The sequence below is a fragment of the Manis javanica genome, chromosome 3, assembly GCF_040802235.1.
Source record: "Manis javanica isolate MJ-LG chromosome 3, MJ_LKY, whole genome shotgun sequence".
NCBI lineage: Eukaryota > Metazoa > Chordata > Mammalia > Pholidota > Manidae > Manis > Manis javanica.
In genome coordinates, this window is record NC_133158.1 from 143,563,152 (window position 1) to 143,577,378 (window position 14,227).

At 34.7% G+C, this 14,227-nt stretch overlaps 1 protein-coding gene across 1 annotated transcript in view; it reads left to right on the forward strand.

Annotated features, from left to right (window-relative positions):
* The window catches only part of KPNA4 (karyopherin subunit alpha 4), a 61,187-nt gene that overhangs the window by 21,870 nt on the left and 25,090 nt on the right, over positions 1–14,227 (forward strand). The window contains exons 2-7 of the mRNA XM_036997906.2: positions 579–623; positions 1,403–1,492; positions 1,602–1,631; positions 1,730–1,782; positions 4,381–4,476; positions 4,965–5,050. Of these exons, the coding sequence (XP_036853801.1) occupies positions 579–623; positions 1,403–1,492; positions 1,602–1,631; positions 1,730–1,782; positions 4,381–4,476; positions 4,965–5,050 (400 nt within the window). The remainder of the gene's footprint in view (positions 1–578; positions 624–1,402; positions 1,493–1,601; positions 1,632–1,729; positions 1,783–4,380; positions 4,477–4,964; positions 5,051–14,227) is intronic.

Sequence of the window (14,227 nt, forward strand, 5' to 3'; positions counted from 1 at the left end):
TTACAGCATGTGACAAAGTATGTGGTCATTATTAGAAAGAATGAAACAGATCTGCATATACTGCCATAAAAGAACTATAAAATCTGTAAGTAAAGAAAAATAAGGTGAAGAACAGAATAAATAGATGAGTCACAATCACAGTAAATCTAACACAGTGAAATTTACCTTCAGAGAAAGAGACTGGATAGGCAGGAAGATTGCTGCTTTTTTTAAAAATGAATCTAATAACCTTATCCACATATTACTTATGTAAGTGTCATAGTACATACAGGTGGTGAGCTTAGGTTCTTTTATTATTTGTATCTTTGTATTTTTATAATTCTTATGTTACAGTTTTAAAATTCTATGATATATCTGATATAGATCTATTGATATCAAAGAGATGTTTAACATTTGAGAATGTAAATGAAATGAATATAGAAAATCTATATAAATAAATCTTTATTATGAATAAAATATGACTATGTACATATATGGCTAGAAGAAAAGATTAAGGGATGTATATCAAAATGGTTTTTTTTGGGTGATAGAATTTGAGGTGATTTTTAAAATATATATGTTTTTTAAATTTTCTGTAGACTATGAGAAGACAACGAAATGAAGTTGTAGTTGAATTAAGAAAGGTAAGTCTGATTAATGGGTATTTTCAATCTTAATTCTAACAACATTACAGCATAAACAGAAGATATCAAATGTGTATTAATCTCAAGTGCTTAGCATTTCTTTCTCTTTTGAAAACTGAAAGATTTCACTGAATTTGACAAGTTATTGAAGTTGGCAAGATATAACTTGTCCACTATCCAAAAATACAGATAAATTATCACTTTTTCTGCTATAATTTTAATGATTTATATAAAGCATAAGTCATAGCTATACAGTTATACTAAATAGTTATGTTATTTATAAGTAGTAGTTATGCCTTGAAAATAATTTATTTATAAATTTCATCAACCTTTCAAGCATAAAATAGGATACAGTTGAGAATATATATTTGTCCCTAACATTTTAAGTGAAATTCAAGTGGCCCTTTAGTTTTGTAAGGCATTGTTGATTTTTGCCTGACTTTGAACTGCCCCACTTTTCCTTTGACTTTGTTTTTAGGTGATTAAAGAAGCTCCCGGATGATATATAAAATGGTTTAGGACTTTTAAATAAATATATAAGTTTGGTTCTGGCTTAAACTGTACACTATCCTTTAAATGTTTTTTGTTGTTTTTTTAGTTTGTTTTTACATAGTTCACAGGTCATTAAAAGTGTGATATTTGGGGTTTGGAGCTCAAATTAGCATTTGTAGTTTACTTTTAAAAAGCACTTATTTCATTTTGTAGGTGCAGAATTACCTAATCGCAATTGCTTTTCTTATTTAATGGGAAATTTTAATGATTGATTTCTTTATTTTAAGAATAAAAGAGATGAACATCTCTTAAAGAGAAGGAATGTGCCACATGAAGATATCTGTGAAGATTCTGATATAGATGGTGATTATAGAGTGGTAAGTTATTATTATTCTGGTAATTAAAACTACCAGTGAAAGATCTTACATAAATATATAATTTTAAAGGTGGTTTTTTAACTTAGTTTTCTCTTTAACTTTTTCCCAGCAAAATACCTCTTTAGAAGCTATTGTTCAAGTAAGTTGAGTTTTATTTTCTCTCTTTATTTGTATTTCTCAGACTTAAAAACTAATTACTATGTATCTACATCAGAAAATTTTTTTCTTTTTTAATAGAACGCTTCAAGTGATAACCAAGGAATTCAGTTAAGTGCAGTTCAAGCTGCTAGGTAAGTTAAATTTTGAGGACATATTTAAGTTTTATAACTTACACAGTTCTGTTTTGGGTTTTCTATATATATCAGACCTTTCATTCATATTTAACCTTCATGATAAGCAATAAATAAAAGTCATAAACCAATGAAATTTATTTTTAAAATTATTCTCTGATTTAGAGTTAAAATCGGTAGCCATTTTCTAAATTCACAAATACACTGAAGCTAATTTAGTTTGGATAATATGTATGGTTGCTAGGGAAGAGTTGATTTAACAGGTTAATGCCATAGAGTAATACAAAAAATTTATTATTTATAAAATTATAAAGCTTCACTTTTTACTGATTCATAGGTTTAATTTTATAAAAAGTCAGATTGTTCAGGTCCCACCCAGGTAGCTAATTCTCACAGTCTTCATATTGATCAAACAGTAAATTGAGTTAGAGTTTACTTCAGTAGTGTACTGGCAAGTAGACGTTAAGATTTAGAGATGCCAAGACTCCCTGTCTCTTTCCAGGTAGAAATACTAAGTTGTTTTGCAGATTTCTGTTGTGAAACCTACACTCTCATATTTAAAAGAAGGACCAAAAAAGTTATTACTGAGACCTTAGATATTAATAAATTGATTGGGGAAGACATGGTTATATCATAGTAGTTGCTTTGCATATTTTTAAATATAACACACTATGTTATAGTTATCAGTAGGAAAGGGACACTTAAGCAAGAATTTGATCCTAATTACAGAATTTCAAAATGGAAAGAGATTTCACAGGTCCATCCAATATCTTATGCAGTGTATGAATCTCTTGTGTTTATTAGACTTTTCCTACTTTTGTGTATTCACTTTAAGTAATGTAGAATAGATAGGAAATTACAGAATTACAGTTCTTGTCCACTATAGGTAAAAGAACTTAGGACTTTTTTATGTAGAAAGACAATCACAGAGGTATTCACATTCCAAAATGACAAACTAATGTTTATAGGAAGAATGATTAAGATTGATATGTTGTGCTCACCACTGGCCAGAGTTTTTTGCTAGTTTTGGAGCAGCTTTCTGTAACATGAGTTCTGCAAGATAATTAAAGCCCTAAAGCCACTAAGGCATAGATTCTCAAAATAAGGTCTGTGGATCCCTAGAAGATCCTGAGACAACTTTAGGGGATATACAAGATCAAACCTATTTTCACAGTAATTCCAAGACTATTTGCCTTTTTTTCATTATGTTATCATTTACATTAATGTTCCAAAAACAACTGTGGGTAGAAACATACTGGTACCTCAGCACAGATCAAGAGAGTGGCACCAAACTGATTTTTTATTATATTAGCACTCAAAGAAAAAAGGCCATTCCTTTTTAAAAATACCCTTAGTGAAAAAAATGAATAAATCTGGAACCTTGATTAAGAAAGACTAGGTTATTTCCTACTTTGTGTTAACACCATGTGTTACAGGAAACGCTGTGTATGATAAAGCATGTGGTAAAATTCATGCTCTTTGAAAAGTTCAGAACTTAATTGGGAAGGCAAAACTGTATAGAAATAGCGATACTCAACAACAAATGTAGGCATATGCTATGTAAATATTCTTGAAATTCAAAAAGGGTATTGTGAAAACAGAACCTGAAATGCTCTTAAATAGTTGGAGTTTGAACAGATAGAAAAGAGGGTGGTCCAAGTGTAGGGAATAGGATGTGAAGGGCCTGGAAATGAGATTGAAATGGTGGACAGAGAGCAGACCTATTGTTGAATTACAAAGAATAAAATTATGGTTAAGATGGAACCAGTTTGTGGAGTGGTTTAAAGCTAGGCTAAGGAGTTTACATTGAAAGGGTAGTAAATAAGCAGGCATCACTTGATTTATATAGGGAAATTATCAGATTAAGCTTTCTTAAACATTGCCTCTATATAGTAGTACAGGGAATTCAAATGGGTGAAGATTTGTGTTAGGCCACATTGAAGACTTCTCAGCTAAATCTACAGTCTACCACACATATGCTTGAATGGGCATTGAGTATTGTTTTACCCTATAAACTCCATTGAGCAAGGATGTGTCTGTCTTGTTCACTTTAATATCTCTAGTATCTCTGTAGATACTTCCCTGTGTATTGCTGTGCTAATCCTATTTCACTTTGCTGAGAATGTTGTTGAGCCTTTACATTTGATTCAGTATGTACAGCAGGATGAAGTATTAGACACTAGTGTCAGCTATAAACTAGTTTAGCTGCCTTTGTCCTTTGGCTCTGTTGTGATCTACCTAGTATGAATAATTTGGGATATTTTAGTGACCTCTCAATTCCTTTCTTAGCAAGGTTAAGACCATGTTAAGAGAATCTACCCACTTTTTTCCTTTGACCTCAAAATCAAGTCCAAAGGTAACACATATAAAACAGTTCTCTTTTTATAAACTTTGATGGAATAATATTATCATACTAATAAAAAAGGTGACAAATTGGTTCATATCTGCCATTTCTGATTATATAAATTTCTCAAGTAACTTTCAGAGGGTGTTTGTGCCAGATATTCAGATTTATTATAATTGCTCTATCAAATATGAATTTGAATTGAAATATGTCATCAAGTTTTACAAGGGGTATAATATTTCTCTCTCTCATAGGAAGCTTTTGTCCAGTGATCGAAATCCACCAATTGATGACTTAATAAAATCTGGAATATTGCCTATTTTAGTCCATTGTCTTGAAAGAGATGACAAGTAAGTACATTATTTTAAGAAATAATTTAGAATGTATCCTTTGCAGAAAACAAGGTTTCTAGTACTCAATCTGATCTTTAAAGGAAAAGATGAAGGGCTGTGATAGAGTTGAAAAGCCAAAGTGAAAAACAGCAGTGTGTTTACACCAAGAGGTGAAGGTAAAGGCCAAAGAGGACCTTGAGAATGACACCCTTAACTTTTAAGCTTTGAAAATTGGCAAGAATTAGTTAGGCGAGATAGGTACTTAAGAAAACTATTTGGGTAGTAATATGCAGATATATAAATACAGAGTTCTTACTAAAAGTAAAAAGGACACCTGAGTAAGTTGTGTTTTTTATACTAAAAAGATACTGATAGTTAAAAAAGTGCTGGGTGCATAGATACCTTTTGAAACAAAATATTTAATAATTTTAAAATCCTAGATGGGAGGAATGTTTGGTAGATATTTGAGCCAATTCTTTACTGTTTAAAATTACTTTTTTTTGTAGTCCTTCTTTACAGTTTGAAGCTGCATGGGCTTTGACAAACATTGCATCTGGAACCTCTGAGCAAACACAAGCAGTAGTTCAGTCCAGTAAGTTGATTATTAACAGTAAAGATTGTGATTTTTGAAAAAGAAGTTAGTAAAAAAACAAAGTGATTCTCCTAAACAAAAAAAGAGCTATTTATATTTTAAAATAATAGTTACTGAATAGCACATAGAGTTGTTGAAATAAGCCAACTTTACATGTTACTTTAATCATCTTTTTCCAGTTACTGACACTCTATTTTAAAAATTTCATTGATTCAAAATCTGAGAACAATTCCTAATTATGGTACCAGATTATATTATTGTAGTTATACCTTGTATATAGGACATCTTAGAAATAAACGTGTTTTCCCTATAGCCATATTGCCTCTTGGCCTCTCTCCTTGAGATTCCCATCATACGTTTTAGGGAAATGTTCTTTTATAAAATAAAATAGTCTTACTGAAAGAATGGGTGAAATTTTTTTCATTGTTACAATAGGATTGATTTTCTTCTATGTTCCAAGAGATACAAGTGGGAAATTATTGTTGGAACTAATAACCTGAGTATATTGCTATTATGAACACTATTTGATTCTTCTACCAAAGAAATTAATAATTTTAAAGAAGGAACTTTTAAAATTGTCTTCCAATATGTAAGCAATATACTTGGCTAAGCTTATTAAAATCTTAAGCACTCACATCTGTGTAATTTTGAAGGGGAGCAAAACTGTTACCCAATTAAGCACTGTGTTGTATAGACATCTGTTGTGATATTGCTTAGGTAATTACCTAATGTCTTAATAAAATTGGTTTGATTTTGGGTTCAGGAGGTTTTGATTTTTGTTTTTTTAGGGGTTGGTTTTATACAGTTGACTGTTCAGTAAATTTTATCATCAGAAGACAGTGTCTTAATCTCTCACACTTTTTTCTTTCTGGTTTTTTTTTTATATCATTAACCTACAATTACATGAGCGACACTATGGTTACTACAGTCTCCCCTCATCAAGTCCCCACCACATACCCCATTCTGTAGTCATTGTCCATCAGTGTACTAAGATGCTGCAGAATCACTACTTGTCTTCTCTGTGTGTTGTACAGCCCTCCCTGTGCCCCCTACCCCCTACATTATGTCTGCTAATCATAGTGTCCTTTTCCCCCCTTGTCCCCTCCCTTCCACCCATCCTCCCCAGTCCCTTTCCCTTTGGTAACTGTTAGTCCATTCTTGGGTTCTGTGAGTCTGCTGCTGTTTTGTTCCTTCAGTTTTTTTCTTTGTTCTTATACTCCATATATGAGTGAAATCATTTGATACTTGTCTTTTACCACCTGGCTTATCTCACTGAGTATAATACCCTCTAACTCCATCCATGTTGTTGTAAATGGTAGGATTTGTTTTTTTCTTATGGAGGAATAATATTCCATTGTGTATATGTACCACATCTTCTTGATCCATTCATCTACTGATGAACACTTAGGTTGCTTCCATTTCTTGGCTGTTGTAAATAGTGCTGCGATAAACATAGGGGTGTATGTGTCTTTTTGAAACTGGGCTGCTGCATTCTTAGGGCAAATTCCTAGGAGTGGAATTCCTGGGTCAAATGGTATTTCTATTTTGAGTTTTTGAGGAACCTCCGTACTGCATACTGCTTTCCACAATGGTTGAACTAATTTACATTCCCACCAGCAGTGTAGGAGGGTTCCCCTTTCTCCACATCCTCACCAACATTTGTTGTTATTAGTCTTTTCAGTACTGGCCATCCTTAGTGGTGTGAGGTGATAGATACATCATTGTGGTTTTGATTTGTATTTCCGTGATGATTAGCTATGTGGAGCATCTTTTCATGTGCCTGTTGGCCATCTGAATTTCTTCTTTGGAGACTTGTCTGTTCATATCCTCCACTCATTTCTTCACAGGGTTATTTGCTTTTTGGGTGTTGAGGTGTTTGTGTTCTTTATATATTTTGGATGTTAACCCCTTGTCAGATATTGTCATTTACAAGTATATTCTCCCATACTGTAGGATGCCTTTTTGTTCTGTTGATGGTGTCCTTTGCTATACAGAAGCTTTTAACTTTGATGTAGACCCATGTGTTCATTTTTGCTCTTGCTTTCCTTGCCTGAGGAGATGCATTCAGAAAAAAGTTGCTGATGTTTATATTGAGGAGATTTTTGCCTTTGTTATCTTCTGAGAGTTTTATGGTTGCATGACTTAACATTCAGGTCTTTGTTCCATTTTGAGTTTACTATTGTGTGTGGGGTTAAACAATAATCCAATTTCATTCTCTTGCATGTAGCTGTCCAGTTTTGCCAACACCAGCTGGTGAAGAGGCTGTCGTTTCCCCATTGTATATCCTTTTCTCCTTTATCATATATTAATTGACCATATATACTTGGATTTATATCAGGGCTTTCTAGTCTGTTCCATTGGTCTATGGTTCTGTTCTTGTGCCAGTACCAAATTGTCTAGATTACTGTGGCTTCGTAGTAGAGCTTGAAGTGGGGGAGTATAATCCCCCCAGCTTTATTCTTCCTTCTCAAGATTGCTTTGGCTATTCAGCGTCTTGAATTTTAGAATGATTTTCTCTAGTTCATTGAAGAATGCTGTTGGTATTTTGATAGGAATTACATTGAATCTGTAGATTGCTTTAGGCAGGATGGCCATTTTGACAGTATTAATCCTTCCTATCCGTAAGCATGGAATGTGTTTCCATTTATTGGTATCTTTAATTTCTCTCATGAGTGTATTGTAGTTTTCAGAGTATAGGTCTTTCACTTCCTTGGTTAGGTTTATTCCTAGGTATTTTATTCTTTTTGATGCAACTGTGAATGGAATTGTTTTCCTGATTTCTCTCTCTGCTAGTTCATTGTTAGTCTATAGGAATGCCATAGATTTCTGTGTATTAATTTTGTATCCTGCAACTTTGCTGAATTCAGATAATAGACCTAGTAGTTTTGGAGTGTATTCTTTAGGATTTATTGTGTACAATATCATGTCATCTGCAAAACAGGGACAGTTTAACTTCTTCCTTGCCAATATGGTTTCTTTGTGTTGTCTGATTGTCGTGTCTAGGACCTCCAGTACTATGTTGAATAAAAGTGGGGAGAGTGGGCATCCTTGTCTTGTTTGTGATCTTAAAGGAAAAGCTTTCACCTTCTTGCTGTTAAGTATAGTGTTGACTGTGGGTTTGTCATATATGGCCTTTATTATGTTGAGGTACTTGCCCTCTATACCCATTTTGTTGAGAGTTTTTATCATGAATGGATGTTGAATTTTGTCCAATGATTTTTCACCATCTATGGAGATGATCATGTGTTTTTTTGTCCTTTTTGTTGATGTGGTGGATGGTGTTGATTAATTTTCAAATCTTGTACAATCCTTGCATTCCTAGAATAAATCCTGCTTGATCATGATGGATGATCTTTTTTATGTATTTTTGAATTCGGTTTGAGTATTTTTGCATCGATGTTCATCAGGGATATTGGTCTGTAATTTTCTTTTTTTGTGGTGTCTTTGCCTCATTTTGGTATTAGAGTGATGGTGGCCTCATTGAATGAGTTTGGAAGTATTCCCGTTTCTTCTACTCTTTGGAAAACTTTCAGCCGGATGATATAAGGCCTTCACTAAATGTTTGATAAAATTAAGCAGTGAAGCCATCTGGTCCAGGGGTTTTGTTCTTAGGTAGTTTTTTGATTACCGATTCAATTTTGTTGCTGGTAATTGGTCTGTTCAGATTTTCTGTTTCTTCCTTGGTCAGCCTTGGAAGGTGTATTTTTCTAGAAAATTGTTCATTTCTTTTAGGTTATCCAGTTTGTTGGCATATAATTTTTCACAGTATTCTCTAATATTCTTTGTATTTCTGTGGTGTCTGTAGTGATTTTTCCTTTCTCATTTCTGATTCTGTTTATGTATGTAGACTCCTTTTTTCTTGATATAGGAGTTTATCTATTTTGTTTGTTTTCTCAATGAACCAGCTCTTGCTTTCAGTGATTTTTTTCTATTTTTTTTTTCTTCTCAATTTTATTTATGTCTGCTGTAATCTTTATTATGTCCCTCCTTCTACTGAGTTTGGGCCTCATTTGTTCTTCTTTTTCTAGTTTTGTTAATTGTGATTTTAGACTGTTCATATGGTATTGTTCTTTCCTGAGGTAGGTCTGTATTGCAATATACTTCCCTCTTAGCACCACCTTCACTGCATCCCACAAATTTTGCATAGTTGAATTATTGTTGTCATTTTTCTCCATACATTTCTTCATCTCTGTTTTTATTTGGCCATTGATCCATTGGTTATTTAGGAGCATATTGTTAAGCCACCATGTGTTTGTAGGCTTTTTCATTTTCTTTGTGTAATTTATTTCTAGTTTCATGCCCTTGTGATCTGAGAGACTGGTTGGTACAATTTCAGTGTTTTTTAATTTACTGAGGCTCTTTTTGTGGCCTAGTATATGATCTATTCTTGTAAATGTTCCATGTGCACTTGAGAAGAATGTGTATCCTGCTGCTTTTGGGTGTAGAGTTCTGTAGATGTCTGTTAGGTTCATCTGTTTGAATGTGTTGTTCAATGCCCCTGCCTCCTTACTTATTTCCTGTCTGGTTGATCTGTCCTTTGGAGTGAATGGAGTGTTGAAGTCTCTTAGAATGAATGCATTGCATTCTATTTCCCCTTTTAATTCTGTTAGTGTTTATTTCACATGTGTAGGTGCCTGTGTTGGGTGTATGGATATTTACAATAGTTATATCGTCTTTATCATTGATTGACCCCTTTATCATTATGTAATGTCCACCTTTGTCTTTTGTGACTTTCTTTGTTTTAAAGTCTATTTTGTCTGATACAAGTACTGCAACTCCTACTTTTTTATCCCTGTTAGTTGCATGAAATATTCTCCATCCCTTCACTTTTAGTCTGTGTATGTCTTAGCGTATGAAGCAAGTCTCTTGTAGGCAGTATATAGTTAGGTCTTGTTTTTTTTATCCATTCAGTGATTCTGTATCTTTTGATTGGTGCATTCAGGCCATTTACATTTACGGTGGTTATCGATAGGTATGTACTTACTGCCATTGCAGGCTTTTGATTCATGGTTACCAAAGGGTTCAAGGCTAACTTCCTTACTATCTAAGAGTTTAACTTAACTCACTTAGTATGCTGTTACAAACACAGTCTAAAGATTCTTTTATTTTGCCCCCCCCTCCTTCTTCCTCCATTGTTTATATATTACATATCATATTCTATACTCTTTTCCTATCCCTTTTTATAACCTCTGGTGACAACTATTTAACCTTAGGAACACTTCCATCTATAGCAGTCCCTCCAAAATACACTGTAGAGATGGTTTGTGGGAGCTAAACTCTCTCAGCTTTTGCTTATCTGGAAATAGTTTAATCCCTCCTTCAAATTTAAATGATAATCTTGCCAGATAAAGTATTCTTGGTTTGAGGCCCTTCTGCTTCATTGCATTAAATATATCATGCTTCTGGCCTATAAGGTTTCTGTTGCGAAGTCTGATGGTAGCCTGATGGGCTTTCCTTTGGTTGTGATGTTATTTCTCTATCTGGCTGCTTTTAATAATCTGTCCTTTGATCTTTGCCATTTTGATTATTATATGTCTTTGTGTTGTCCTCCTTGGTCCCTTGTGTTGGGAGATCTGTTGATCTCCATGACCTGAGAGACTATCTCCTTACCCAAATTGGTGAAGTTTTTAGCAGTTGCTTCCTCACAGACACTTTCTATCCCTTTCTCTCGCTCTTCTTCTTCTGGTACCCCTATAATACGAATATTGTTCTGTTTGGATTGGTCACTCAGTTCTCTCAGTATTCTTTCATTCCTAGAGATCTTTTTTTCTCTCTGTGCCTCAGCCTCTTTATATGCCTCTTCTCTAGTTTCTATTTCATTTATTGTCTCTTTCACCATATCTAATTTGCTTTTAATACCCTCCATTGTGCTCTTCAACGATTGGATCTCCATCCTAAATTCGTTCCTGAGTTCTTGAATATTTTTCTGTAATTCCATGAGCATGTTTATGATTTTTATTTTGAAATCTCTTTCAGGAAGATTTATTAATTCAGTCTCACTCAGTCCTTTCTCTGGTGGTGTGATTTTGCTCTGAATCAGGTTCCTTTGACGTTTCATATTTGTATGTGGCACCCTCTTGTGCCCAGAAGCTCTACTCTCTGGAGCTGCTCATCCCCTGAAGTAATGTGGGGGGTCGCAGGGGTGTGGTGCTGGTGTTAGGGGGAGGAAAGAGCTGCTCTCTGCTTCCCGGCTGCTATGCCTGTCTCCACTGCCAGAACCACTGGGCTGAACACACAGGTTTAAGCCTCTATTCTTTGTGTTTGTAGCTGCCGTAGGTGGGGCTTCCCTCTTGCTGGCCTGATGCCAGGGCAGGGGCTGCCAGTTTGCGAGCCAGGTGCAGGCTAGCCAGGAGGAAGACACAGCAGGCTGCATATCACTTTGAGGGCCATTGGAGCTGTGTAGCCAGCCAGGGGGATGCAGCGCCTGTAGATTGTTTAAGCTCCCAACCTGCTGGGCCAAGAGCACGTGGACAATTTTGTCTACCTGTCCTTTCTCCTGAGCAGTAAGCTCTGTGCAATCCTTGCCCCTTTAGCAGCCCTCTCGCTATTAGGAAGTCTCTCAGAGAGACTGCCCACCCAGATCAGCTGGATATGAATTCTTATTTTCCAAAAGCAGCTGGAATCTGTCTCTCGAGGTGTTCCGCCTGTCTTAGCTTTCCATCGCCACTACTCACCAGAGCACCATGCAGTGCAGGTTCATGCTCCCAGAGCAGATCTCCATAGCTAGGTGTAGGTGTTCAGCAGTCCCAGGCCTCCACTCCCTCCCTGCTCTGTTCCTCTTCCTCCCACCAGTGAGCTGGGGTGGGGAAAGGGCTTTGGTGCCGCTGGGTCATAGCTTTGTTATGTTACCCTGTTCCATGGGGTCTGCTCTTTTCTCCAGGTATATGCAGTCTGGTGCAGCTTTATTTCCTGTTGCTCTTTCAGGATTAGTTGTATTAATTATATTTTCGTATTATATGTGGTAGGAGGAGATCTCTGTCTCACCTCTCATGTCGCCATCTTTAATCCCATCTGTATAAATTCTTCATATATTTGGATATTAACCCCTTATCAGATACATGAATTGCAAATATCTTCTGATTCAACAGATTACCTTTTTATTTTGTTGATGGTTTCCTTTGCTGTGCAGAAGCTTCTAAGTTTGATGTGATCCTATTTGTTTAATTTTGCTTTTGTTGCCATTATCTCTGGGTACAAAAAAATACTGGCAAGAGCAAAGTCAGGGGGCTTACTAACAATATTTTCTTCAAAGATTTTTATGGTTTCTCGTCTAAAGTCTTAAAATCTATTTTGAGTTAATTTTTGTGTATGTGTAAGATAATGGTGCAGTTTCATTCTTTTAACATGTTGCTGTCTAGTTTCCCCTGAATCATTTATTGAAGAGACTCTTTTCCCAATGGTGTATTTCATCCTTTGTCATAAATTAATTGACCATATATGCTTGGGTTTATTTCTGGGCTATTGTGTTTCATTGATCTGTGTATCTGTTTTTATGCCAATACCATATTTGATGGCTATAGCTTTATAATATAGTCTCCAGCTTTGTTCTCCTTTCTTAAGATTGCTTTGGCTATTTGGGTCTTTTGTGGTTCCATATAAATTTTAGAATTATTTGTTCTAATTCTGTGCAGGAAAAAAAGGTGCTATTGGTATGTTGATAGGGATTGCATTGAATCTATAGATTGCTTTGAGTATTATGGACATTTTAACAATATTAAATCTCCCAAGCCATGAACACAGTATCTTTCTATTTATTTGTGTTGTCTTCATTTTCTTTCATCAGTGTCATTGCAGCGTACACGTCTTCCGTCTCCTTGGTTAAATTGATTCCTAGGTATTTTCTTTTTGGTGCAATTGTAAATGAAGCTTGCTTTCTTAGTTTCTCTTTCTGATAGCTTGTCAGTGTATAAAAATGCAACAGATTTTTTTGTACATTGATTTTGTGTCCTGCAATAGTAGTGAAATCATTTATTAGTTTAACTGCTTTTTGATAGAAACTTTACTTTTTCTATACATAAAACCATGTTGTCCACAAATAGGTAACAGTTCTACATCTTCCCTTTCAGTGTGGATGCCTTTTATTTCTTTTTCTTCCCTAATTGCTTCAACTAGAATTTCAGTAACTCTGTTGAATAAAAGTGGTGAGAGTGGGCATCCTTGTCTTATTTCTGATCTTAGAGGAAAGGCTTTCAGTTTTTCACTGTTATGTATGATGTTAGCTGTGGGCTTATCATATATTGCCTTTTTTATGTTGAGATATTATTTTCTGTCTATATCCACTTTGTTGAGATTTTTTTGTCGTAAATACATGTTTTGTTAAATGCTTTTTTGTATCTATTGAGATGATCATATGATTCTTGCCCTTCATTTTGTTAATGTGGTGTATCACATTGATTTGTAGATGGATGTTGAGCCATCCTTGCATACCTGGAATAAATCCCACTAGATCATGATGTATAATCTTTTCCTTGTGCTGTTGAATTTCGTTTGCTAATATTTTGTTGAGGATTTTGCATCTATGTTCATCAAGAATGTTGGTCTATAATTTGGAATCATGGTAATGCTGACCTCTTAAAATAGTTTAGGAGATTTCTCTCTTTTTCAGTTTTCAGTTGGAGAAGTGTAGGTATTGAATCTTCTTTGAATGGTAGAATTCATCAGCGAAGTGGTCTGGTTCTGGACTTCTGGGTTTTTTGGGTTTTTGATTACTGGCTGAATCTCTTTGCTAGTAGTCTGTTCAGATTTTCTGTTTTCGTATGGTTCAGTCTTGGAAGATTGTATGTTCTAAAAATTTATTCATTTCTTCTAGGTTGTACAATTTGTTGGCATAATTGCTAACAATAGTCTCTTTAGATCTTTTGTTTTTCTTTGGTATCAGTTGTAAGTTCCCCTCTCATTTCTAATTTTATTTGTGCCCTCTTTTTCTTCATCTAACTAAAGGTTTATCAATTTTGTCTTTTCAAAGAAGCAACTCTTAGTTTCATTGATGTTTTCTATTGTCTTTTTAGTCTCTTTCATTTATTTCTGCTCCGATCTTTATTATTTCCTTCCTTCAACTTGTTAGGGACTTCATTTGCTCTTCTTTTTCTAGTTCCTATGGGTTTAGATTTACACTGTTAGAAAATTTTCTCAAGATGTAGGCCTGCATTGCTATAAACTTCCCTCTTAAAACTGCCT